The 25,522-nt window shown below is 39.6% G+C and overlaps 2 protein-coding genes across 5 annotated transcripts in view; one reads left to right on the forward strand and one right to left on the reverse strand.

Moving 5' to 3' along the window:
• FBXL13 (F-box and leucine rich repeat protein 13) overlaps nucleotides 1-19,138 on the forward strand; it is a 230,032-nt gene extending 210,894 nt beyond the window's left edge. For 2 of the 3 annotated variants that reach the window (XM_074379286.1, XM_074379285.1), the window contains 2 exons: nucleotides 6,598-6,761; nucleotides 18,110-19,138. In XM_074379286.1, the coding sequence (XP_074235387.1) occupies nucleotides 6,598-6,761; nucleotides 18,110-18,299 (354 nt within the window). In that variant the 3' untranslated portion in view covers nucleotides 18,300-19,138. The remainder of the gene's footprint in view (nucleotides 1-6,597; nucleotides 6,762-18,109) is intronic. The other variant, XM_074379284.1, reaches the window with a different exon arrangement.
• Nucleotides 19,139-19,551: 413 nt separating this feature from the next.
• FAM185A (family with sequence similarity 185 member A) overlaps nucleotides 19,552-25,522 on the reverse strand; it is a 57,711-nt gene continuing 51,740 nt past the window's right edge. The window contains exons 8-9 of one of the 2 annotated variants that reach the window (XM_074379291.1): nucleotides 23,524-23,648; nucleotides 19,552-20,835 (exon numbers count right to left, since the gene is read on the reverse strand). In XM_074379291.1, the coding sequence (XP_074235392.1) occupies nucleotides 23,536-23,648 (113 nt within the window). In that variant the 3' untranslated portion in view covers nucleotides 19,552-20,835; nucleotides 23,524-23,535. Of the gene's footprint in view, nucleotides 20,836-22,197; nucleotides 23,649-25,522 lie in introns of those variants that run through there. The other variant, XM_003921130.4, reaches the window with a different exon arrangement.

Below are 25,522 nucleotides of genomic sequence, written 5' to 3' on the forward strand. Positions count from 1 at the left end.
CTTGCAACCACTTCACCTCCAAGGTCAGTCAGTAGTACTGTGACCTTGTCCTGCTCAACACTAAAATGCCAAGGAAAGCAAATATAGCTACAAATCAGGGGAAAAGCTGATTGCTCTGGGCCCAGTTCAAAGCACTCAGCAGTGCATTATGCCCTGTGGTTAACACTGTCACTTTTGACCCCCATGACTGATGTGAAGTAGGAGTTAGTCATGTTTAGAAAGAAAAGGGGGTAGGAAATGGGAAAAATTAAAGGAAAGCCCTGAACAATGACAGAATGTTTGTGCAATGCACCTTTGAGAGGGATAAGGTAAGCAAAACAGGCCAGTGCTTTAGAACTGCATTTCTGTCATCAGTGTAGGTGATGTGAAGAAGACCCACTGTGCACTGGTTACCAATTTGTCTGACTCTGGTAAGACAGGACAAATTCATACACAAAAAGCTTCATGAAGTGGATTCCTTACAGATAGGCAGCAAGCCACAATAGAAGCTGAGAATTCCTGGAGAGCCCGTTTCCCAAGTCTCAGGAAAGCTGCCCAAGGTAGATTAAGTCTCAACTGTAAATGTTCCACTTGCACTGCAGCTGAGGGACTCTGGAAGTTGGACCACCTTGGGTTTTATAACCTGGGGATCACTTGATCCACTGGGCTGAAGCACAGAAAGGTGTCCTGTTTTTAGGGGGAATTGGAACAGAGCCTGGCTGTTCCAGTTAGAACCCCCATCCTCGATCTCAGGATGTTATATCCTCCGCACAATCTGTAGTTATTCTTGAGAATGACAGTCTACAAAAGGGAGAGAACTGGGTGTGCCCAAGCCTATTTGAACTGTCCTGCAGGTGAAATACTTCTGAGAAGGTGACAGAACAAGGTCACAAAACCCGGCTGCTCTCCCCGAAGGCCCTGGGCTTAGCTAAAGCTACACAACCCTGTGAGCTGGGAGAAATCCCCAGGGCATGCACAGAATTTCTCTTATACTTATATGGTAAAACACTTTATCCAAAAAGTTTATTATCTGGACAAATGTCTCCAGACCACTGAAACAATGAGAGATGAGAGTAAACACTATTTTTTGTTTTAAATTACCCTAATTTTACAGATGGAGAAATTAGGAGTGGAAAGGTATAGAGTATTGGGCAAATGACTGAATGTTTAGTGAGGGAACTTTATTCCAATTCCACAGACTTGCTGTGTAAAGGGAGAGGAATAAGAGATTTGCTAATTCTGAGATTCCCCATGACAATCCTACCCTTTTCAACCTTTACTTTCTTAGTGCAGCTGGCTAACATGTTTGGAATTCTTTCACCTTAGAGGTTTTAAAATGACCATAAGGAAAATCAATTAGAGGTTTCAAAATGGTCATAAGGGAAAGAAATGATCAATGGGTCATATTTTACTATATATTACAAAGGGTGAGATTCCTGGCACATGGTATTGGCTGATCTATTGCTATGTAAACAGTCACTCTCAAACTCAGTGGCTTAAGACAATTACTGTTTTATTTTCTCACAATCCTGTGGGCCAGGAATTTGGGCTGGTTCTGGCTACATGGTTCTTCTGATAGTGGTTGGCCCCATGGTTACCCAAGCATCTGCAGTCATCTCTTGACTCCCCTAAGAGCTGGTTGGCCTAGGGGACCCCACTGGGATAACTTCCTTCAACTTCACGTGGTCTCATCCTCTAGCAAGCTAGCTGAGCTGCTTCAAGGGCAGTAACACATTCCAAGAGGCTAAGGGCCGAGGATACAAGTTACAAGGCATTCTGAGGCCTTGCCCAGAAGAATATGACTTCTCCTCCATTCTTTTGGTCAAAGCAAGTCACAAGGTTAGCCTAGATTCAAGAGGTGAGGAAACAGATTCTACTTCTTGCTGAGAGTAGCTGCAAAGCATTTGTGGCCATTTTTAATCTACCACAGCTACATTCTCACAAATAAAAATAATACAACAGAGCTGTTAGGAAATGGCCAAATACAGCATAATGTAACATAATATGCAAGAAGATAATTTCCTGAGAGCCTTTCCCTCTCTTGCAAATATATCTAATATATCTCATATATATTACATATATATGAGACAAGGTCTCACTCTGTCACCCAGGCTGCAGTGTAAGTGGTGCAAATCACAGCTCACTGCAGCCTCAACTTCCCAGGCTCAAGTTATCCTCCCACCTCAGCCTCCTGAGTAGCTGGACTACAGGCATGCCCAGCTAATTTTTGTATTTTTTGCAGATACAGGGTTTCACAATGTTGCCCAGGTTGGTCTCAAACTCCTAGGCTCAAGTGATCCACCTGCCTCAGCCTCTCAAAGTGCTGGGATTACAGGCATGAGCCAGCATGCCCAGCTTATATTCAAAATATTTTTATTATATTTAAAAGCCCTTCCACAGTTCAGGGTCTTGACAAAAAGCTAGAGCAAAAACTTGGGTTCTCTTTTTTTGACCTGAACTTCAAAACATATCATTTCTTACTGCATTAGATTTTCATTAGTTAATATCTCATGAAACCAATTGTTATTAACCTAAAAGTTCATTTTCTGGACTGTTCAGCCTCTTTCTTGCTGTCCATCTTCAAGGCAGTTTTTTTCTTGGGATCATCACTAGAAGTGCTAGTAAAATGACCTGATTCCCCACACAATCAAAACAGGAATTGGTGGGGAAGGGGAAAGAGGGAGAAAAAATAAAAGTATAATTCAGCAAACTGAAAGACAATGGTCAAGTTCTCTTTCGTATAAAGGGTTCCTACTTTAAAAAGCCAGATCTCATATATTAATGGCAAAGGATATGAATAATCATAATTAAAGCTGTCATGTATTGAATGCTTGCTTTATGCAAGTCGCTGGTCACATACCTGCTCTCCTTTAGTTCTGTGGCAGTCTTGGGTAACCATTCTACAAATGGGGAAATTGAGGCTCAGAATTTAAGCAACTTGCCTATGGTCACAGTTATATAGTGTCAGAGCTACGGGATTCAAATCTGAGAAAATACTACTAGTAAACAATGTGGATAAAGATCCAACATAAGAAAGAAATCCAAGTTAAAACATTATTTGAAGTATCATTTATTACCTACCAAATTGCATATTTTTAATGGTAATGCCTAGTGGGTGGCAGGGGGCCAGTGAAACTGGTCCTTGTATTGTAGATAGCATTATAGATGGGTATAATCCTTTTGTGAAGCAATGTGAAAGTACATAAACAAGAGCCACAGAAATGATCATACCCTGTCTTAGTCTATTTTCTGTTGTGTATAACAGAATACCTGACACTGAGTAATTTATAAGAACAAAATTTGTTTAGTAATATTACAGTTCTGGAGGCTGGGAAGTCCAAGGTCAAGGTGGAGCATCTGGTGGAGAACCTTCTTGCTGGCAAGGACTCTCTGCAGAGTTCCAAGGCAATGCAGGACATCACATGGCAAGGGAGCTGGGCATGTTAACAGGCTAGTTCAGGTCTTTCTTCTTCTTATAAAGCCACTAGCCCCACTCCCATGATAGCATGTTAATCCATTGATGAGAGCAGAGCCTTCATGACCTGATCACCTCTTCAGGGCCCTACCTCTCAGTACGTCACATCGAGAATTAAGTTTCAACATGAGCTTTGGAGAGGACAAACATTCAAACTATAGCATACAAATCCACTTTCTGAAATCTATCCTGAGGGAAACAGTCCAAAACTTGGAAAAGACTATATTTATGAACACAGTCATCAAAATGTGATTTAAATAGTAAAAACCTGAAAATAACTGACATGACCAGAAATGTCTGAATGATAAACTAAACCACACCTATTAAACCATTTTATAATAATTAAAGATTGTAAATATGAAGACTGTGAAGCAGTATGAGAATGCACTGGGAAAAACAAAAAAGCAAGATGCAAGCTGGGTTTGGTGGTGCACAGCTATGGTCCCAGCCACTTGGGAGGCTATGGCAAGAGGACAGCTTGAGTCCAGGAGTTCCAGGCCAGCCTGGGAAACATGGTGAAACCCAACTCTTTGAAAGAAAAGAAAAGAAGGCCAGGCATGGTGGCTCATGCCCGTAATCCCAGCGCTTTGGGAGGCCAAGGTGGGTAGATCACTCGAGGTCAGCTGTTTGAGACCAGCCTGACCAATGTAGTGAAACCCCATCTCTACTAAAAATACAAAAATTAGCTGGGTGTGGTGGCAGGCACCTGTAATCCCAGCTACTTGGAAGGCTGAGGTGGGAGAACTACTTGAACCTGGGAGGTAGAGGTTGCAGTGAGCCTAGATCATGGCACTGCACTCCCAGCCTGGGCAACAAAGCAAGACTGTCTCAAAAAAAAAAAAAAAAAAAAAAAAGCAGGATGCAAACTAAATGTAATTACTATATTTACAAATCTGTTAATGGGGGGTAGGAATGAGGAGCTAGCAAGAAATATTCCAGAACATTAAAAGTAGTTATGTTAAGGTGATAAATTTATAATTGCTTTCCTTCACTATTATTGCTATTTTTTGGCAATGTGCTTATATTATTGTTAAAATGTAAAATAATTTCATTTAAAAATAAACCAAAACATTTTTTTCAGAGAATCAAAGGTAGTTGTGTTGAAAGTAACATAATCTGCCCAGTGATGCTGGGACCAGGTCCTTATATCTGGGAGTTAAAAATGTAGCAAAGTTATTTCCATCTCCAGTTCCCAGCTCTTAATCCATAAATCCCAACGATATCACCTCAGTCATTGAACAACTTGAGCTTCTGATCTACAGGAACTGTCAGGCTCCTTTTCAGCTCTCCTAGTATCAAACCAAACCTACTACTCTGAACTCCACCTCCCCTAGACTTTTCCATCACCTCACTATCCTTCCTTTCCTCTACAATTCTGAGGGCTTTTTTTTTTTTTTTTTTTTTTTTCCCATGTCATCAGATCCTCAGAGATCAACCTAGTATGGCAGGAATATCTGAAGGCATTTTTGTGAGAGTCAGTCGTAATGTTTAACCTTGTTCCTGAGCATGTTCTGGAAACAAAGCATGTTTAGACAATGACAACATCTCTTTTTCCCAAACTTAAAAAGTGTATATTTCAAACTGAAAGCCTTTTCTGGATAATTCTTTTAACTTTATGTTAAAACAAGAGCCAAGCCTCATGGCCTATGTTTTTTAGAATATTCAAACATTTAAAATAAGAAATTGAATCCAGTTGGAAAAAATTCCACTGGAAAGAGTAATCTAGTTGATTCTGCAGCTGGGCTCAGTTCAGCTATAAATTCAAAAGCTAGTCCTGGGTAAGTGAAATAATTTAAGTAGTATAGTTGAATTACCTCTGTAGAACATCTGGGCAAAACTGTGAGATGTTAGAACCCTTGGCAGAATATTTCAGAGTGGGACTTGTGTAGTCTCTGTGGCTTCTGCTTCTCTTTCTTCCCTTGCTTCCAAATATCTGTCTCACCTACTTGTTCCTTTCCAGAACAGGTTACTCCATCTTTTTACATCCAAACCATCAGTGATGTCCAAGTCCTTTCTTATAGTAATACGATCCTGTCTGCAGATTAACTTCAGAGGATATATATTTTGTAGTTTTTTCAACATGTAATGTTATTAAACATATGTTTTCAAATTGACAATGCCTTAGAGAGGATTTTAAATTTAAAGCCAAATCCCATCTCTATAGCATTTCATAAGTTGCTCATATTGGTGTGACAGGTATTACCAAAACTTTTGATGAAGTTTCCTATCCAAACCAGAGGACTCTTAAATGAAAATAACAGCAAGATCACGACTTTGTTTTTGGTGGGGGTCGGGCACAGGGTCTCGCAGTGTCACCTAGTGCAGTGGCATGATCTTGGCTCACTGCAGCATTCACCTTTGAGGCTTAAGCCATCCCCCCACCTCAGCCTCCCAAGTAGCTGGGACTACAGGCACGAGCCACCATGCCCAGCTAATTTTTGTATTTTTGGGAGTTTCACCATGTGATCTCGAACTGGGCTCAAGCAGTCTGGCTGCCTCAGTCTACCAAAGTGCTGGGATTACATGCATGAGCCACTGTGCCTTGCTAAGATCACAATTTCTATTTGTGCTAGTTGAGGCAGATATTTTACTGTTCTGACCTTAGTTGGAAACAGTTACTAACAACTCACTTGAATTGCAGGCCCATCATGTGACAAGCTGGGTAAAAGAGAATTTGCAAGTGTTCTGATTTTGTTATTCTATTTGTTTTAAATTGAATGTTTGTCCTCCAGAAATTCTTATGTTGAAACCCCAACTTCCACTGCAACAGTAATACAAAGTGGGGCCTCTGGGAGTAAATAGGTTTAGAAGAGATCATAAGGGTAGAGCTCCCATGATGGGATTACGACTGTATCAGAAGAGAGAGACTAGAGCTGTCTCTCTTTCTCTCTGCTATGTGAGAAGAGAGCGAGAATGCAGGCATCTGCCAACAAGGAGGGACTTCCCAAGATACCAGTTGAAGGTACCTCTATCTTTATCTTGATCTTAGACTTCCCAGCCCCTAGAACTGTGAGAAATACATGTTTGATGTTTAAGCCACACAGTCTGTGGTACTTTATTATAGTGGCCCACAGTGACTAAGGCACTGTTCTTCCCTGAGATAGTGTTTGAATAACCAGTACTTACTTTGGCTCTGTGTACAGATTACTGACTCAGCGATGGAGATGTTATCGGCAAAATGCCATTACCTGCACATTTTGGATATCTCTGGTTGTGTCTTGCTTACTAATCAAATCCTTGAGGACCTTCAGATAGGCTGTAAACAACTCCGGATCCTTAAGATGCAATACTGCACAAATATTTCCAAGTAAGTACGTACCTGACTATGATAAACTTTGAGACTACTTTCTGAGAAAACGTAGTATATGGCTATGATGTTCATATATATAGTGGCTTTCAGTGTTAGAAAGTTTCATTTCATTTTATTTTTTGCCTAATTGAAGCAGACGCTGTGAGTTGTTCTAAAGTGGCCTTTGTGGTTTCCTATCCCTTTTCCAGTAGGCCTTTGACTTTAAGCATCTTCCCTTCCTTGACCAATCAGGTGTCCAAAGCTTTAACTCTAGCTCTTCCTCTGTTCATTTCTCAAAATACAGTCCATTCAGTTAATCTCCCCTAGGGGATTAAGAGAATAATCTGATTAAACCAGCTCACAAGTTTTTGCCTTTTGACTGAGGGCAAAAATATGCAAGTATTTTAACTGACCTGATGAAATAACATATGAAGTGCTTAAAATAAGAATCCTTGACCTTTCCCTGACATGGAAGGTAAGGTTCAATTGTGCAGGTGTGAAAAATACTAAGAATTAATATTATCAAAGTATAACGTGCACAATGTGGCCCAGGCATGTAGATTTCACAGAGGAACTTTCTTAATTAAGTAGCTGTGGTATGAGCTAAACCATGAGCCCCTGGTTACTTGAGGCCTGAGAAAGAAAATGGTTTCTATCCAAGGAAGTATGTGTTAAAATGAAATGGAAAAAAGAAAGAAAAATTACTTGTAAAATAGCCATTCCCACTGGGCCCATGCCTGCAGAAGGAGGGCAGCCAGCTAGAGCTGGATCAGAGAGAAGGGGGTACGTCCTTGAAAATTTTTGAGGAGGGGTAGAAACTCAACTTTTCCTGATAGGTCTAGAGATAACTCTGATATGAATACTATTAACCTCACTGAAAGAACATACCATGAAATCAGGTCCTAGGAGTCTCTGCCAAACTCGTCAGATTATTAACAGCCAACTTTGGGCAAGACGTCAGTGAATGAATAATATGTTACTCAAATGAACTTAGCTTCTAATCTTTTGATTGTATTTTGCCAATCACTATTTATAAAAACTAATATTATTGAACTTCTAATAAGATTCTGGAATGAATGGAGACTTTCTGGCAAGGGTCTCTTTGAACCTAATCGTGGTGTGATGCTATGGTTTGAATGTGTTCCCCAAGTTCACGTGTTGAAAATTAATCCTCAGTGCAACATTGTTGAGAGGTGTGACCTTCAAGAGTTGATTAGGAGATGAATGCCATTATCGTGGAAGTGAGTTAGTTATCACGGGAGTGGGTTCCTGACAAAAGGATGAGTTAGGGCCCCTTCTCTCCTGCCATGGGATGATGTAACAAGAAGGCCCCTGCCAGATGCTGGCACCTGATATTGGACTTCCAGCCTCTATAACTATGAGAAATAAATTTCTTTATAAATTACCCAGTCTGTAGTATTCTGTTATAGCAACATATGGGATGTTGAAGTATGATTAATCTAGTGACTGGTCAAGAAGACCCAGGATATCCAGTAACTCTATATCCTGCCTTTAACTGCTCAGTTTTCTTGCTAGGTCTCTAGATTTAAAAAATATGTATGGGAAAAAAAAAAGGCATAGTAAGACCTCGTTACTAGCTGGACTTTGTCCCAAAACCCTAATGAAGAACTCTAATAAACCAGCTATAGCTATGAAAAATTCCATTGTCTAAGCCAAGACAGCCAAAAGGCCTATTTTATCTTCTACAATCAAGCTTGGCTATCCTTTTCCACAAGAAGCAGGCAGAGACTTGGCCCTAATGCTTAGAAAGGGGCTGGTTTGGTGTGTGCAACTCATTGTCTGAAGAGGCCACATCACCACTTTTTAGTCTCCCTGAAAGTTCCACCCTTGCTTAGCTCTGTCAGGAAAGAAGCCTATAATCCCTTGATTCCATCTTAGTCTAGCAATGGAGAGTCTTCACTGCAGAGTGGCTTGGAGAGTCCCAGTGTTTAAACTAGTAATGCTCCAGAAACATCTGTCTTTATGTGTCCAACATCTGTCCAACATCTAGGAGAGGGTGCTACTTGTCAGTTAGGGGCTTCCTGAAATACCCTGGCCTCAAAATTTTTGATTAGAGAAGTGGTAAGGCCTAGCTACATGCAGCTGTTTGGGATAGCTCTAGGGGCTCTCTTACAGAGCAGCTTTCTTTTGCATTTAGATCCTTTGGTGGAGTTGGAAATGCAGAGTGTATGTAGACCCTTCAAAACTCAAGCCCTTGATGATCTCTAATCCCTTACCTATGCTCAGTCTCTAAGCAGGGCCAGTGTGGCTCCCTCAACTGCAGAGGCTTTGTCTTGTCTGGGTGAAACAGAACCTTTGGCAGGTGGGATAAAGGAGATTTTCCTGGCTTGGGAAGAAGCTCAATGACTTTGAATCACAAAGCAATGCACTCCACATGCTTGATTCCATTTTGACCATGAAAACAAGATATGATGCATCCCTTAAAATCCAATTACAGCCATCAGAAGAGACTGTTTTATATATAAATTCCCTCATACTCAATGGAATCTGAAACCACTGCACCAGCTTTGGAAATCAAAGAGGTCTGCTCAGCTCACCTTTTTTGAACCAGAGGAGCAGCAAACTTTTGGTCCATGAGCAAATTGACTCTAGCTCTTTTGCAGAGAGTTTCCAGCAAAAGATACAGCTGGCATTCTAAGCAACCCCAGAGTCAGAAGGGTTTCCAGGAAGTGACCCCAGAAGCGCCATGTGGATGCAAGATAAAGACTCCTTTATTTCAAGGAGGAATAAGTAACAACTATGATCAGAAAACATGACAAAAAAATCTAGTTGTTTGTATCTGAAGCAGTTGTGACAGCTAGCCATTCAACTTATGGCCCTCTGTGGGGAAAGGCAATAGGGTAAAAGGAGCAGGAGAGAGGAAGAAAGACTTTCACAATGGCCCCTACAACCCAGGAGGGCCTGAACCACAGAGAACCTGAAGAATCACTAATTATATAGTTAACAAAAAGGCTAACCCAAGAACAGAAAACCAAATTCTACATGTTCTCACTTATAAGTGGGAACTAAATGGTGACAGTGCATAGACATATGGGTGGGAACAACACTCACTGGGGCCTGTCAGAGGGTGGATGGTAGGGGGAGAATCAGGAAGAATAACTAGCAGATACTGGGCTTAATACCTGGGTGACGGAATGATCTGTGCAGCAAACCCCTATGGCCCACGTTTACCTATGTAACCTGTATATCTTGTACATGTACTCCTGAACCTAAAATAAAAGTTGGAAATAATTTTTTCTAAAAAGTAAAGGGACCTTTCTGATATTTTTGTGTCTGGAGCCAAAAAACTTCCATTTTAGAGAAATCATAGAGAAAGTCTTAGTGGCCTTTAGAGCCCCAAATAACAGTATGAAGATTCCTTGAAGGCCTTCTTTAGCAGTTGCTAGAAGGGTCAACTCAGGCAGTTCCTACTGCTCAGGCATTCTAGGAGATCCGTGTTGCTAAAAAAATAAAACTCTTTTCAGAGTTCTCTCCAGCTCATGGAAAGGTTCAAACCCTTTTGATTTGGAGCTGTTGACTTTTATTATCGGTATGAACAAGTAATGTTATTTAACAATTATTATTTGCCACATACTGTGATAAATCCTATTTTACATACATAATCCTTACAAATACCCTTTATCATAAAAATGGATAAGGAAACTGGTTGAAACAGGTTCAATAAGGTGTCCACATTTACACAAATAAGGAGAGCCATACTTTGTACCTAGGTCTTAATCACACTGTGCTGCTCTTTGCCTTTAGATTACATTCTCAAGCTTTTTAAAAGCTCTGACATTCAAGGGATGTGATTGGTAAGGGTAGACACGTGCTCTGTTATGCCTATCTGATGCACAATAAGAGAGGCTGTGGATTACGAGCAGTCCGTGGTGGTGGCTCCAACATTCCCCCCTCCTTTTTTTTGCCTACTCAAGAGATTAGAAGGAAAGGTGAGTAAGGACACATAATGTTACTACAGGGCTAACCCAGAATCTCTTTTAATTTATAAAAAACAAGTCACTAACAAACTTCAGTGCGGTGTTATTATTAACCACCTAATATGATACATTACAACTGTGACATATAAGGTTTGAAAATCACTGTTCTATACTGATCCAAAGAAACCTCTCTCACCAGGTTAAATCAGTAATGATGACTAACCATTGCAGCAGACTGGTTGAATTCCCAAATCATTTCATACAAGGTCTCACAGTCACGCAGGCCAAAACAGGATGGAATGCAGTCAAAGGATTCCAAATGTGCTGTATGGAATTTAGAGCACACAGTGGTTCCTAAGAATACATTTTTTTTTCAGTATTTCCTAGCTCCTCTGTGCTGATCATACTACAGCATCAAGCTATTAAGAGAGAAAGGGGAGGGGCAGAAGAGAGAGAGAGAGAGATGTTTCTGGCAGAAATATAGTTTCTACATTTTTTTCTTATTTATTTATTATTGTACTTTAGATTCTGGAGTACAGGTGCAGATCATGAAGGATTGTTGCAAAGGTACATACATGGCAAAGTGGTTTGCTGCCTTCATCCCCCCCATCACCTATATCTGGTATTTCTCTCCTCATTATCCCTCCCCACCCTCCCCACCCCCTGCTGTCCCTCCCATAGCCCCCTCCACTGACTGCAGTATGTGATGCTCCCCTCCCTGTGTCCATGTGTTCTCATTGTTCAACACTCGCTTTTGAGTGATGACGTGCAGTGTTTGGTTTTCTGTTCTTGTGTCAGTTTGCTGAGAATGATGGTTTCCAGATTCATCCACATCCCTATAAAGGACACAAACTCATCATTTTTTATGGCTGCATAGTATTCCATGATGTATATGTGCCACATTTTCTTTACCTAGTCTATCAATGATGGACATTTGGGTTGGTTCCAGGTCTTTGCTATTGTAAACAGTGCCACAATGAGCATATGTGTGCATGTGTCTTTATAATAGAACAATTTATAATCCTTTGGGTATATACCCAGTAATAGGATTGCTGGGTCAAATGATATTTCTATTTCTAGGTCCTTGAGGAAGTGCCACATTGTCTTCCACAATGGTTGAACTAATTTACACTTCCACCAACAGTGTAAAAGTGTTCCTATTTCTCCACATCCTCTCCAGCATCTGTTGTCTCCAGATTTTTTAATGATCACCATTCTAACTGGTGTGAAATGGTATCTCAATGTAGTTTTGATTTGCATTTCTCTAATGACCAATGATGATGAGCATTTTTTCATGTTTTTTGGCCTCATATATGTCTTCTTTTGTAAAATGTCTGTTCATATCCTTTGCCCCTTTTTGAATGGGTTTGTTTTTTTCTTGTAAATCTGCTTTAGTTCTTTGTAGATTCTGGATAGTAGCCATTTGTCAGATGAGTAGATTGCAAAAAATTTTTCCCATTCTGTTGGCTGCCAGTTCACGCAAATGATTATTTCCTTTGCTGTACAGAAGCTCTGGAGTTTAATTAGATCCATTTGTCTATTTTGACTTTTGTTGCCAATGCTTTTGGTGTTTTAGCCATGAAGTCCTTGCCTGTACCTATGTCCTGAATGGTTTTGCCTAGGTTTTCTTCTAGGGTTTTTATGGTGTTAGGTCTTATGTTTAGATCTTTAATCCATCTGGAGTTAATTTTAGTGTAAGGTGTCAGGAAGGGGTCCAGTTTCTGCTTTCTGCACATGGCTAGCCAGTTTTCCCAACACCATTTATTAAACAGGGAATCCTTTCCCCATTGCTTGTTTTTGTCAGGTTTGTCAATGATCAGATGATTGTAGATGTGTAGTATTGCTTCTGAGGCCTCTGTTCTGTTCCATTGCGCTATGTCTCTGTTTTGGTACCAGTACCATGCTGTTTTGATTACTGTGGCCTTGTAGTATGGTTTGAAGTCAGGCAGCATGATGTCTCCAGCTTTGTTCTTTTTGCTAATGGTTGTTTTGGCTATGCAGGCTCTCTTTTGGTTCCATATGAAGTTTGAAGTAGCTTTTTCCAGTTCTGTCAAGAAGGTCATTGGTAGCTTGATGGGGATAGTGTTAAATCTATAAATTACTTTGGGCAGTATGGCCATTTTCACGATGTTGATTCTTCCCAACCATGAGTATGGGATGTTTTTCCATCTGTTTGTGTCCTCTCTGATTTCATTGAACAGTGGTTTGTAGTTCTTCTTGAAGAGATCCTTTACATCCTTTGTTAGTTGTATTCCTGGGTATTTTATTCTCTCTGTAGCAATTGTGAATGGGAGTTCACTTTTGCTTTAGCTCTCTGTCTGTTATTGGTGTATAGAAATGCATGTGATTTGTGTGCATTGATTTTATATCATGAGACTTTGCTGTAGTTGCTTATCAGTTTCAGGGGATTTGGGACTGAAATGGTGGGGTCTTCTAAATATACAATCATGTCATCTGCAAATAGAGACAATTTGGCTTCCTCTTTTCCTAACTGAATATCCCTTATTTCTTTTTCCTGCCTGATTGCTCTGCCTAGAACTTCCAATACTATACTGAATAGCAGTGATGAGAGAGGGCATCCTTGTCTTGTGCCAGATTTCTTAGGGAATGCTTCCAGTTTTTGCCTGTTCAGCATGATATTGGTTGTAGGTTTGTCATAAATAGCTTTTATTATTTTGAGATATGTACCATCGATACCTAGTTTATTGAGGGTTTTTAGCATAAAGTGCTGTTGAATTTTTTCAAAGGCCTTTTCTGCATTTATTGAGATAATCATGTGGCTTTTGTCTTTGGTTCTGTTTATGTGATGGGTTACATTTATAGACTTTGGTATGTTGAACCAGCCTTGCATCCCCAGGATGAAGCTTACTTGATCATGATGAATACGCTTTTTGATGTGCTGTTACTTTCTGTTTGCCAGTATTTTATTGAAGACTTTTGCGTTGGTGTTCATCATGGATATTGGCCTGAAGTTCTCTTTTTCAGTTGTGTCTCTGCCCAGTTTTGGTATTAGGATGATGTCGGTCTCATAAAATAAGTTGGGGAGGATTCCCTCTTTTTGTATTGCTTGGAATAGTTTCAGAAGGAATGGTACCAGCTCCTCTTTGTACATCTGGTAGAATTTGGCTGTAAACCCATCTGGACCTGGGCTTTTTTTAGTTGGTAGGCTATTAATTGCTGCCTCAACTTCAGACCTTTTTATTGGCCTATTCAGGGATTCAACTTCTTCCCGGTTTAGTCTTGGGAGGGTGCAAGACTAAACCCTCCAGTATATCTAGGAATTTATCCATTTCTTCCAGATTTACTGGTTTGTGTGCAGAGTTATTTGTAGTAATCTCTGATGGTAGTTTGTATTTCTGTGGAATCAGTGGTGATGTCCCCTTTATTGTTTTTTATTGCATCTATTTGATTTTTCGCTCTTTTCTTTCTTATTAGTCTGGCTAGCTGTCTATTTTGTTAAACTTTTCAAAAAACCAGCTCCTGGATTTATTGATTTTTTTGAAGGGTTTTTTGTGTTTCTATCTCCTTCAGTTCTGCTCTGATCTTAGTTATTTCTTGTCTTCTGCTAGCTTTTGAGTTTTTTTGATCTTGCTCTTCTAACTCTTTCAATTTTGATGATAGGGTGTTGATTTTAGACCTTCCTTGCTCCTCATTTGGGCATTTATTGCAATGAATTTCCCTCTAGACATTGCTTTAAATGTGTCCCAGAGATTCTAGTATGTTGTGTCTTCATTATCATTGGTTTCAAAGAACATCTTTATTTCTGCCTTCATTTCATTATTTTTAACTTTCTTGATACCATTCAAAATACATGTGTAAGAGCTTCAGCACAGCAAAAGAAACCATTAACAGAGTAAACATATGGGAGAAAAAATTCGCAAATTTTCATCTGACAAAGGTCTAATATCCAGAATCTATAAGGAACTTAAAAAAAATCAATAAGCAAAAACCAAATAACCCCATTAAAAAGTGGGCAAAAGACATGAACGGACACTTCTCAAAAGAAGACATACAAGTGGCCAACAAACATGAAAACATGCTCAGCATTGCTAATCATCAGGGAAATGCAAAATCAAAATCACAGTGAAGTATCATCTCACACCAATCAGAATGGGTTTGTTTTGTTTTGTTTTGAGATGGAGTCTCGCTCTGTCAGGCTGGAGTGCAATGGCATGATCTCAGCTCACTGCAACCTTCACCTCCCAGGTTCAAGTGATTCCCCTTCCTCAGCCTCCTAAGTAGCTGGGAATGGCTATTATTGAAAAGTCAAAAAATAGCAGATGCTGGTAAAGACGTGGAAAAAAGGGAATGCTTATACACTGTGGCAGGAATGTAAACTAGGTCAGACAAAATGGAAAGCAGTATAAAAATTTCTCAAAGAACTAAAAATAGAATTAGCATTTGACCCAGTAATCCTACTACTGGGTATCTACCCAAAGGAAAAGAAATAATTCTATCAAAAAGACAGCTGCACTTGTATGTTTATTGCAGCACCATTCACAATAGCAAAGTCCTGGGATCAACCTAAGTGCCTATCAGGGGTGGATTGGATAAAGAAAATGTGAAACATTCAGACCATGGAATCCTACACAGCCATAAAAAATGAAATCATGTCCTTTGCAGCAACAGGGATGCAGCTGGAGGCCATTATCCTAAGTGAATTAATGCAGGAACAGAAAACCAAATACCACATGTTCTCACTTTTAAGTGGGAGCTAACCACTTGGACATAAAGATGGAAACAGTAAATACTGGGAACTCTCAAAGTGAGGACACAGGGAGGATGGCAAGGGTTAAAAAAGTACCTAATGGGCATTATGTTCACTGTTTGACTGATGGGTTCAATAGAAGCCGAAACCCAAGCATTATGTAATATACCCACATATCAAACCTGCATATGTACACCCTGAATATAATTTTTTTTTTTTAAAAAGATGCGTGTGTGTGAACACACAGCTACATAGAATGCTATGATAAAGAATTCAGAAAAGCCTTCTGGCAATCACTTGCCAATCTCTTCTCTTGGCAAGGTCCATAGTTCACGTGAGGATGCCAAAGGTGGTAAAGACAGCTAGTCATGGCTAAGGATTTCCTGAAGGGCAGGGAAGAAGTGGAATAGGGAATAGTATACGCTACTATTCATAGCTCTCTAAAAATAATCCTAGATTTGCTCCAGGACAGATTCATATTTTCTGTTTTTCTCTAGGACCACCCTTGTTGTGAAAGCACTTAAGATTAAAACAGGCCCTAGAGACACACTAGGTGGAGGAAGCCTTAACCTCCCAGAACTTGAGTCTGGAAGGAGCAGGGGTCTGAGATCTGATCTTTTGCTCTTCTCTAGTCAGTAAGCATCAATTCCTTTAGTCAGGGGACCCACTGATGTTTGGTTTCACTAAAGCTGCCTATGAGTGGACTGAAGAGCAGAGCTAGGATAAGGGGGACAGGGATCAAGGCAAGGAATGAGTACATTAAAGAAATACATATACCACTGGACACTTCACTCATGGCTGGGGTTCAACATGCAGCTCATTTCAATGCTGTCCCATCATACTGCATTAAATAAGTAGTCGCCCTGTTCACTCCCTATTTTTCTTTTCTTATATTAAGGAGTCAACGTTCTCACCTTTCTTTTTCTTGTTATTTTCTCAAATCCCCACTACTTGATAATTATTTTATATTACAATTACCATGTAATGTACCCTGGCTTGTAACTGACTGAGCAGCCATAGGACTCAGTATTTACATATTTCCAGACTTAGCATTAGGAATACTTATGCTCTTACCAGTTATCTAGAACTCTCAAAACTGCTGCTCTTCTGACATTAAAGGTAAGATATAACTCGGTGAACTAGGATTTGTAAATCTTTTACTCTCTAAAACAAGCATTTCTTTTCCCTATAGGTCAAGAACATTGTTGCCTCTAACTGTGCTACTCTTGTAGGACAGTCAAAGTGCAGCTCATTTCAATTCTGTCCCATCATAAAAAGATATGATAATCTCACCTATAAAGAATTGAAAAGGGAGAAATATCATTAGGTGAAGAATAGGTTAAAAGCAAAAGATATAAACCCATTACTTTGGCATAATAATGTTCTACTTGGAGGATATATAAAGATTACAGAAGAGGTTTAAAATGCAGGACAGTACCTTAAGAAAAGATTTTAAAAATTAACAGAATGCAAAACATTATCTTTGACAATAAACTTACCATTTTTGAAACTGAGAATAAATATTTCTCTGTAAAGAATAAACTTGTTTGCCAAGTTTTAATCCGTAAGGATTGGTGGCTCTAAACTAGAAATTAGGATATGATAATTGCTTTTACTCAATTTGTTCTTTTACATTTGTAGAAGTTTTGTGTGAGAGCAAATATATAAGCTAAAAAGCAATGTGCTTAGAGGAAGACTTAGCAATGCTTTGATTATCTCCCTGTTGACTTTGGTTACAATTATTTTAATACATCTAAAGTTAGATTTAATTGAAACAGCATTTTTAACTGGTATCTCTATGTTGCTGGATTTTTTCTTCACATTTCTTTGCCTTATCTGAACTCATATTGCCATTCAGCACAAACTTAATTCCAAGTGTATGGTAAAGCCAGCTCCATATCAGTGACTCTGTTTCCAGACTTTTGCAATTAATAACTCAATGTAACATACAGCAAGAGTGGGGGAAGTTCATGCCTTCATGGGTTTACATCATAGTTACTCATTTCTAATTCTACAGAAGTGGTCAATTACTCATCTCCTTTTTAGTACTAATCTTGTGATTCAAACTAACTTTCTAGGCAAGGAATTTATTCCTGCTGTCCTCAAAATGGCTTTGTTTTCAAGTTAGATATACTTTTTTTTTTCTGATGCCTTCTTTACTTCCTTATTTCCTCCTAAGAAAGACTATAACAGTATTTTTCAATCATTTTGGTCACGGACATCTAAGTCACAAACCTCAAAAAAATGCGTGTTACAGACAAAACTGTATGAACTTTCAGGGAGTTGATGGACCTCCCTGAAGTTCATCCATGTAGTCACAAGGGATCTGTGAACTCTGGATTAAGAGCTTCTGGCCTGATGCATGGTCAGCCCTCACAGGTAGGCTGGTTAGGTTACTCTCTCATCAGAGAAACTAGAAATACCAAAAAAGGGGCTTACTCAAAGCACTGTAAATAGAGGCTTCAGTGTTCCTCTTCCATGGCCATGTGTAGTTTCTTTACCCATTCCCTGTATCCGTTAATTTCTGAACTGGCTGAATCAGAGCTACTGAGTCTTTGGGACCCTGCTTTTTTGTACACTTACCCATATCCTCTCAGCAAGGCAAGAGAGCTCTTATGTGAGTGACAGTGAATTCTTTAACTCCAAATTTGGTTGAGTTTGAAATATTTGCACTAGGGATTACTTCTGCAACTAGCTAATGCTAAGCACTGTTATTACAGGAATGCAGCTGAAAGAATGGCATCTAAAGTTCAGCAGCAGGAATACAACTCTAATGACCCTCCACGTTGGTTTGGCTATGATAGGGAAGGAAACCCTCTTACACAGCCTGATGACATAACATCATCTAAAGGACGCTTAGAATTAACAGTGGAAAAGTCAACATACAGCAGTGAAGAGGAAGCAGCGTGACTTTCAGCCTCAAGCAGGAAGAACAAAAAATCTAGAACTCGGCAAGTTTTCTCCATTTGTTGCAAGTATGTGTACTAGCTGAATCTCAATAATAATGTAAACAAGCAACAAACCATCTTCTGATTCTTATTCCAACTACAAATGTTTCCAAATACATCAGTAGTTCTTCTGTCTAAATAATCATGATTTTAAAAAGAAGCCAAATCAAGTACTGACTACATAAAATTTCTGCCTAAATTTAATCAAACCAATAGTTTTGATGAGATTATAAAATCTAAAGTTATAGTTATATGAAACAACCCTGAGAGATGCGACTTTTTTGACAAGAAATTAAGAAATTTTTCTTTCAAAGGGAAAAAGATGGAGATGGCCATTATGTCAAACTAAGAATTTGAGCCAGGGCAACAACTTCAAGGACCTGTGATGTTTTATAAAGCTTTATAAAGAATACAGACATATATTAATATTTTCAAAGGAATGGGGCTTTCCTGTGGTTTCCAGACATTTAATAACAAAAGAGAACTAAATGCTGCCAGTTAACTCTGGACTTATCTCAACATTTGACTTAGCAGTCAGGGGCAAATTAAATAGAAACAAGAATATCTGAATAGAAAGAATGTCCCTGCAATGTCTCAGAAAGATATCTCTTTAATCAAATTTGCACCATGGAGGAATTCTTAAAACTATGCTATACCAAAAAAGATGCTCCCTCAATTTTATGCTACTAAGTAAGGGTTACTAATTGCATATCTACATACTAATTTTACTAAGCTTTAATCTGTGGGTTTTTACTATTAGTTGATATTATATAACACTGATGCTGACACAGTCCAAGGAGAAAGCACAACTCTGTTTTGACTGCCACAAACCAGCTGTGTTAGTAATAGCAGATCAGTTTTAACCTTTCTGTTTCCTCAGTTACTTATCTCTCACATGGATTTAATTATCTTTTTGTTTCCCACAAGTTTCATATAAGGATTAAAAACTTAAGATAAAGCATTGTTATTTTGAAAAATTTTGAAAAGACTGTACAAAGTATTATTAGAGGTTACCTTGTATTAGCTAAATGCATTTAGCAATTATCCTCCACTGAGGTTGATTTGTAGTTTTTGAAATAAGGTAGTATTACTTAGCTGCGGAAAGTTTCCTGGGAGGGGACACACTGGTAACAGAATCATTTCAGTGGGAAGTTTTAGGACCACAGCCAAGAGACATAAGATGACATAAGAGTACGATTTTAATCTAAATTTGGAAATTTCTGGTGGCTGCATTAGAGTTAATTTCAAAAATCTGATCCCTAAGTGCCTCATGCACACAACTGGAGGAACTTATAAAAGAGGCAGTTGCTTTCTATAGGAATGACAGCTGCACTGGGGAGACCACGGTAAGAAACACACCCTGTTGTGTTCTCCAGAAACCTAGCAGGTTGCTTTATATTCGGAGCTTGCTCCAAAGCTCTTTAAGTAACATCCTCTTTTAAACAAGAACAGAAGACACATTCATTCATCCTGGGGAGACAAATTTTATAGCTACGTACATGAAGAAAAGGAGTAGAAAAAGTGAGCTATGAAAGAAGACCAAGAAGTAAAGTTTACAGGTAGAGAAATCTTTTAAGTTCTCAGTGCAAAGTCCTCAAAATATCAAAGATACTAGTTAAGTCTTTAGCCCTTAAGCATTTCATATTCATAGGTCTGTGTCCAAGAGAGTAAAATATGGCAGCTTTTTCTTTTTGTCTGGGACTTAACAATGTGATCCAAATATGTACAATTCCATTGTTGACTGCTGTTATGCTTATGACTTTCCTGGATGTGGTTGGCTTATTTATTTATTTATTTATTTATTTATTTATTTATTTATTTAAGATGGGGTTTCACCATGTTGGTCAGGCTGGTCTTGAACTCCCAACATCAGGAGATCCGCCCGCCTTGGCCTTCAAAGTGCTTGGATTACAGGCGTGAGCCACCATGCCCGGCCGGCTAATTTATTTTTAGTCATGAAAATGTTTATATAATTGCATGAAGGTGAAAAAAGATGATAAAAATTGCCTCAATGCCTCACAGTTTCCTCTACTTAATAGTATAACACACCACAACCAAACCAAATATACCAACATTTAAGTATCTTTCAAATTTGTATTCATTCTGATTTAATGAAGGGTGAACTAAAAGGAGACGTTGCAATAGCCTATAAAGCCAACTTTTGTTTCATAAATAAGAAGCTAAAAACAGAATTCTGAAAACATGGAATATTAATGAAAAGGAGGCTGGGCACAGTGGTTCATATCTATAATCGCAGCACTTTGGGAAGCCAAGGCAGAAGGACAGATTATGGCCAGGAGTTTGAGACATGATGAACATAGTAAGACCCATCTCTACAAAAAATTAAAAAATTAGAGCAGGTGTGGTGGTACCTGTCTATAATTCCAGCTACTCAGGAGGCTGAGGCAGGAGGATGCCTAAGACCAGGAGCTCAAGGCTTCAGTGAGCTAATGATCATGCCATTGCACTCCAGCCTGGGCAACAGAGTAAGACCTCACCTGAAAGAAAGGAAATGATCATCATAAATCATGATATTTGGAAAGGTTTGTTAAAAATTAGTGTTTAAGAATGGACTACTCCTAGCCCAACATACTGGCTCACACCTGTTATCGTTGCACTTTGGGAGGCTGAGGCAGGCATTTGAGGCCAGGAATTCAAGACCAGCCTGGCCAACATGGTGACATTTTTACTAGAGATAACTCTAGTAAAAATACAAAAATTAGCTGGGCATGGTGGCATGTGCCTCTAATGCTAACTACTCTGGTGGTTGAGGCACAAGAATCTTGAACCTGGGAGGCAGAAGTTGCAGTGAGCCAAGATTGTGCCACTGCACTCTAGCCTAAGTGATAAAGCAAGTTTCTGTCTCAAAAAAAAAAAAGACTTGTCTTCATCATAAAAAATATAATCCAAGTGATTTAGGCCATTCTTGTTTTGCTATAAAGGAATATCTGAGACTGGGTGATTTATAAAGAAAAGAAATTTAATTGACTCATGAGGTTTAATTGGTTCTGCAGGCTGTGCAACCATCGCACAGGGATCTGCTTGGCTTCTAGGGAGGCCTCAGGGAGCTTTTACTCATGGCAGAAGGCAAAGTGGAGCAGTCACATCACATGGCAAGAGCAGGAACAAGAGAGAGATAGGGAAGATGCCCACACTTTTAAACAGACCGTGCAAGAACTCACTATCACGAGGACAGAACCAAGAAGGTGGTAGTAACAATGAGAAATCTGCCTGCATGATCCAATCACCCCCGCCCAGGCCCCACTCCAACATTGGGGATTACATTTCAGCATGAGATTTTGGGGGACAGATATCCAAACTACATCACTAAGAGATAGGTCTAGTCAGTATTATATAACTTATTTATTTATTTTAATTAATTAATCGATTAATATTTTGAGACAGAGTCTCACTCTGTCACCCAGGCAGGAATGCAGTGGCATGATCTCGGCTCACTGCAACCTCCACTTCCCAGGTTCAAGTGATTCTCCTGCCTTAGCCTCCTGAATAGTTGGGATTACAGGGATGAGCCACCATGCCCTGCTAATTTTTTTTGTTTTGTTTTGTTTTGTTTTTCTAGTAGAGATGGAGTTTCACCATGTTGGCCAAGCTGGTCTCAAACTCCTGACCTCAATGATCTATATGCCTTGGTCTTCCAAAATGCTGGGATTATAGGCATGAGCCACTGTGCCCAGCCAGTATTATATAATTTAAATGTTCCAGGAATAGAGACATTTGAAAGAAATGGAATTCATAAAATATCTTTATACAATATACCATTTTCTTATATCAGGCTATAGAATAGCTATTTCTTTCCTCCTAATGAACTGTATCTTAAATTACACAAAAGATATTAAGAATCAGTAGCAAATGCTTCACATATGTTTTTTATTCACAGCTTCAATTTACATTGATGGCATAAGAGGTACTAAGTAGAAAACCTGTCATGTGAGAGCTACATTATAAAAAATTTTAAGCTAATTGCACCCCCCTATGACAAATGCCTTTGTATAGTCTCCTTCCCTTGAGTGGGAGTGGAAACTGAATATGATAGGCCATCACTCCCATGAATGTTACATTATATGACAAAACAAAGGTTATCTTGGGTGGGCCTGACCTAATCAAGTGAGCCCTTTGGGAGTATATATTCTTCCAGCTGGTTGCAGAAGTCAGATATTCAAAGCATGAGAAGAACTCAGTTCATCACTGCAGGCTTAAAGATAGAAGGGCAACATGAGAAGACATGTGAGTGGCCTCTAGAAGCTTAGAGTGATTGATGGCTGACAGCCAGCAAGAAAATGGAGACCTCGGGCCGGGCACGGTGGCTCAAGCCTGTAATCCCAGCACTTTGGGAGGCCGAGGTGGGTGGATCACGAGGTCAAGAGATTGAGACCATCCTAGTCAACATGGTGAAACCCCGTCTCTACTAAAAAAAAAATACAAAAAATTAGCTGGGCATGGTGGCGCGTGCCTGTAATCCCAGCTACTCAGGAGACTGAGGCAGGAGAATTGCCTGAACCCAGGAAGCGGAGGTTGCGGTGAGCCGAGATCGCACCATTGCACTCCAGCCTGGGTAACGAGTGAAACTCCGTCTCACAAAAAAAAAAAAAAAGAAAGAAAATGGAGACCTCAGTTATCCAATCACAAGGAACTGGATCTTCCCAATAATCTGAATGAACTTGGAAGTAGATTTCTTCCCAGGGACTCCAGATGAGAACTCAGTCTGGCCAAAATCTTGATTCCAGACTTTTGATTCCCCTATCAAAAGAGAACCTATCCATACTGGGCTCTTGGCTTATGGAACTGTGAGCTGTAAATGAATATTATTTTATGCTTCTAAATTTGTGGTAATTTGTTACAGATCAGTAGAAAATGAATACAATAGCCAAGTACAAATTTTGATTTTTTTTTTTTTTTTTTTTTTTTTAAGGACGGGGTTTCACCATGTTGGCCAGGCTGGTCTAGAACTCCTGACCTGGTGATCCACTCGCCTCAGCCTCCCAAAGTGCTAGGATTACAGGCGTGAGCCACTGCGCCCGGCCAAGTACAAATTTTGCAAAAGCCTACCAAAACAGTTCACCAGTATTCATTCTCAATTTGTTCTTTTCAACATGTATATGAACAGTGGTATTTACATTTTTGTAGTCACAGATATGCAAATCATTGTTAAAAATCATAACTACAACCTCAAATCAGTCTTAGTCCTGCAGTTTCAGGGACTGAAACCAGCTTTGCCTTCTAAAACTTATAGTCCCTTTTGGAGCATCAGCCTTAATCCATTTTTCATGTTTGCTTGCTTGATTCATGAGTCCTAAAACAAAAAATTGCATAAAGTTATATCAAGAGCAGTAATTGACCACATAGATCCTAGCAACATATCTATAAAACTGAACAACGCCTTAGAACACCAAGCATCTTGGTAAAGATAGTCTGAATTGGGAAAGAGTTGCAAAGAGATCATCTGGGCTTGCTCCCTTCCGTTATTTTCTCAGAACAACCCTGAGAGGGAGGGTACTCTGTGTGTTTTGTTTTGTTTTGTTTGAAATGAAGTCTCACTCTGTCGCCCAGGGTGGAATACTGTGGCATGATCTCAACTCACTGCAGCCTCTGCCTCCTGGGTTCAAGCAATTCTCTGGCCTCAACCTCCTGAGTAGCTGGGACTACAGACATGTGCCACCATGCCTGGCTAATTTTTTTATATTTTTAGTAGAGACAGCGTTTCACCATGTTGGTCAGGCTGGTCTTGAACTCCAGACATACCTCAGGTCATCCACCCACCTCGGCCTCCCAAAGTGCTGGGATTACAGGTGTGAGCCACTACCCGCAGCCAACTGTGTTTTATTTGTACAGGATGAATATCCCTTATCTAACATGCTTGGGACCAGAATTGTTTCAAATTTCACATTTTTTTTGAATATTTGAAGAAGACATACCAGTTGAGTATCCCTAATATGAAGATCTGAAATCCAAATTACTCCAATGAGCATTTCCTTATTTCATATTTTAAAGCATTTCAGATTTTGGATTAGGAATGTTCAACATTTATTATTTTTAAATGCAGTCTTTAAAAAGCTTTATTGGAGTATAACTGACAAAATAAACTACATGTACTTAAAGCGTACAATGTAGTAAGTTTTGACATAGGTAAAAGTCTGAATCATCTCCTTAATCAAGATAGTGAACAAAGCCATCACTCTCAAAAGTTTGTATTCCATTGTGGTCTTTCCCTCATGCCCCTCCCTTCCTGTCACCCTCCAACAGCTTTGTGGCACTATGGATTAGTTGCTGTTTGTAAAATCTTATATAAATGGAGGTATACAGTTATGCACTTAAAAAAAAAATCCGTCTTCTTTCATTCAGCATGATTATTTTGAGGTTCATCCACAGTGGACCATGTGTAGGTAGTTTCCTCAACACTTGCTCATTAGTACTTGGCTGAATGTTCATGGCACCCTCCGCAATCTGCTCTGTGCAGCTTCCTCCCCTCTGGAACTCTCTTTTGTGAACTCTGGGTATCTTTGGTCTCCCCAGAAGCTCTGCTCACTCAGTCTCCTCCACTCAAGGAGTCTGCTGGGCTCTGCCTGTGCAATCTCTCCCTGCCCTGCAGCCCAGAAACTTGTTCAAGGTCATTGACTGTGGCAATCACAAAGCTCCCCTTGTTTGTTTCTCAGATCTTTTCTCCTAGTTCTATGTTTTCTTTACAAATCAAGGTTATAAAGGTTTATATTTCCTCTGGAGTTCCACTGCAGTTCTGGGTTTAAGAAACCAGACAAATTGAGACAGAACAGGGACCCTTTGTAGGGGCCTGTGGGCTCTCCTCAAGCACAAAAATTAAAATATATATATATATATATATTGGGTTCCTTAAAAGATTCCAGGCACCTACTTAAGTAAACTCCTGCACTTTGGGAGGCCAAGGCAGGTGGATCACCTGAGGTCAGGAGTTTGAGACTCCCTGGTCAACATGGTGAAACCCTGTCTTTACTGAAAATATAAAAATCAGCCAAGCTTGGTGCCAGGCGCCTGTAATCCCAGCTACTCGACAGGCTGAGGCAGGAGAATTGCTTGAACCTGGGAGGTAGAGGTTGCAGTGAGCTGAGATTGCGCCATTGCACTCCAGCCTAGGTGACAAGAGTGTAACTGTGTCTCAAAAAAAAAAGCAAATGAGCAACTTAATAAACAACA

The sequence above is a fragment of the Saimiri boliviensis genome, chromosome 10, assembly GCF_048565385.1.
Source record: "Saimiri boliviensis isolate mSaiBol1 chromosome 10, mSaiBol1.pri, whole genome shotgun sequence".
Lineage (NCBI taxonomy): Eukaryota > Metazoa > Chordata > Mammalia > Primates > Cebidae > Saimiri > Saimiri boliviensis.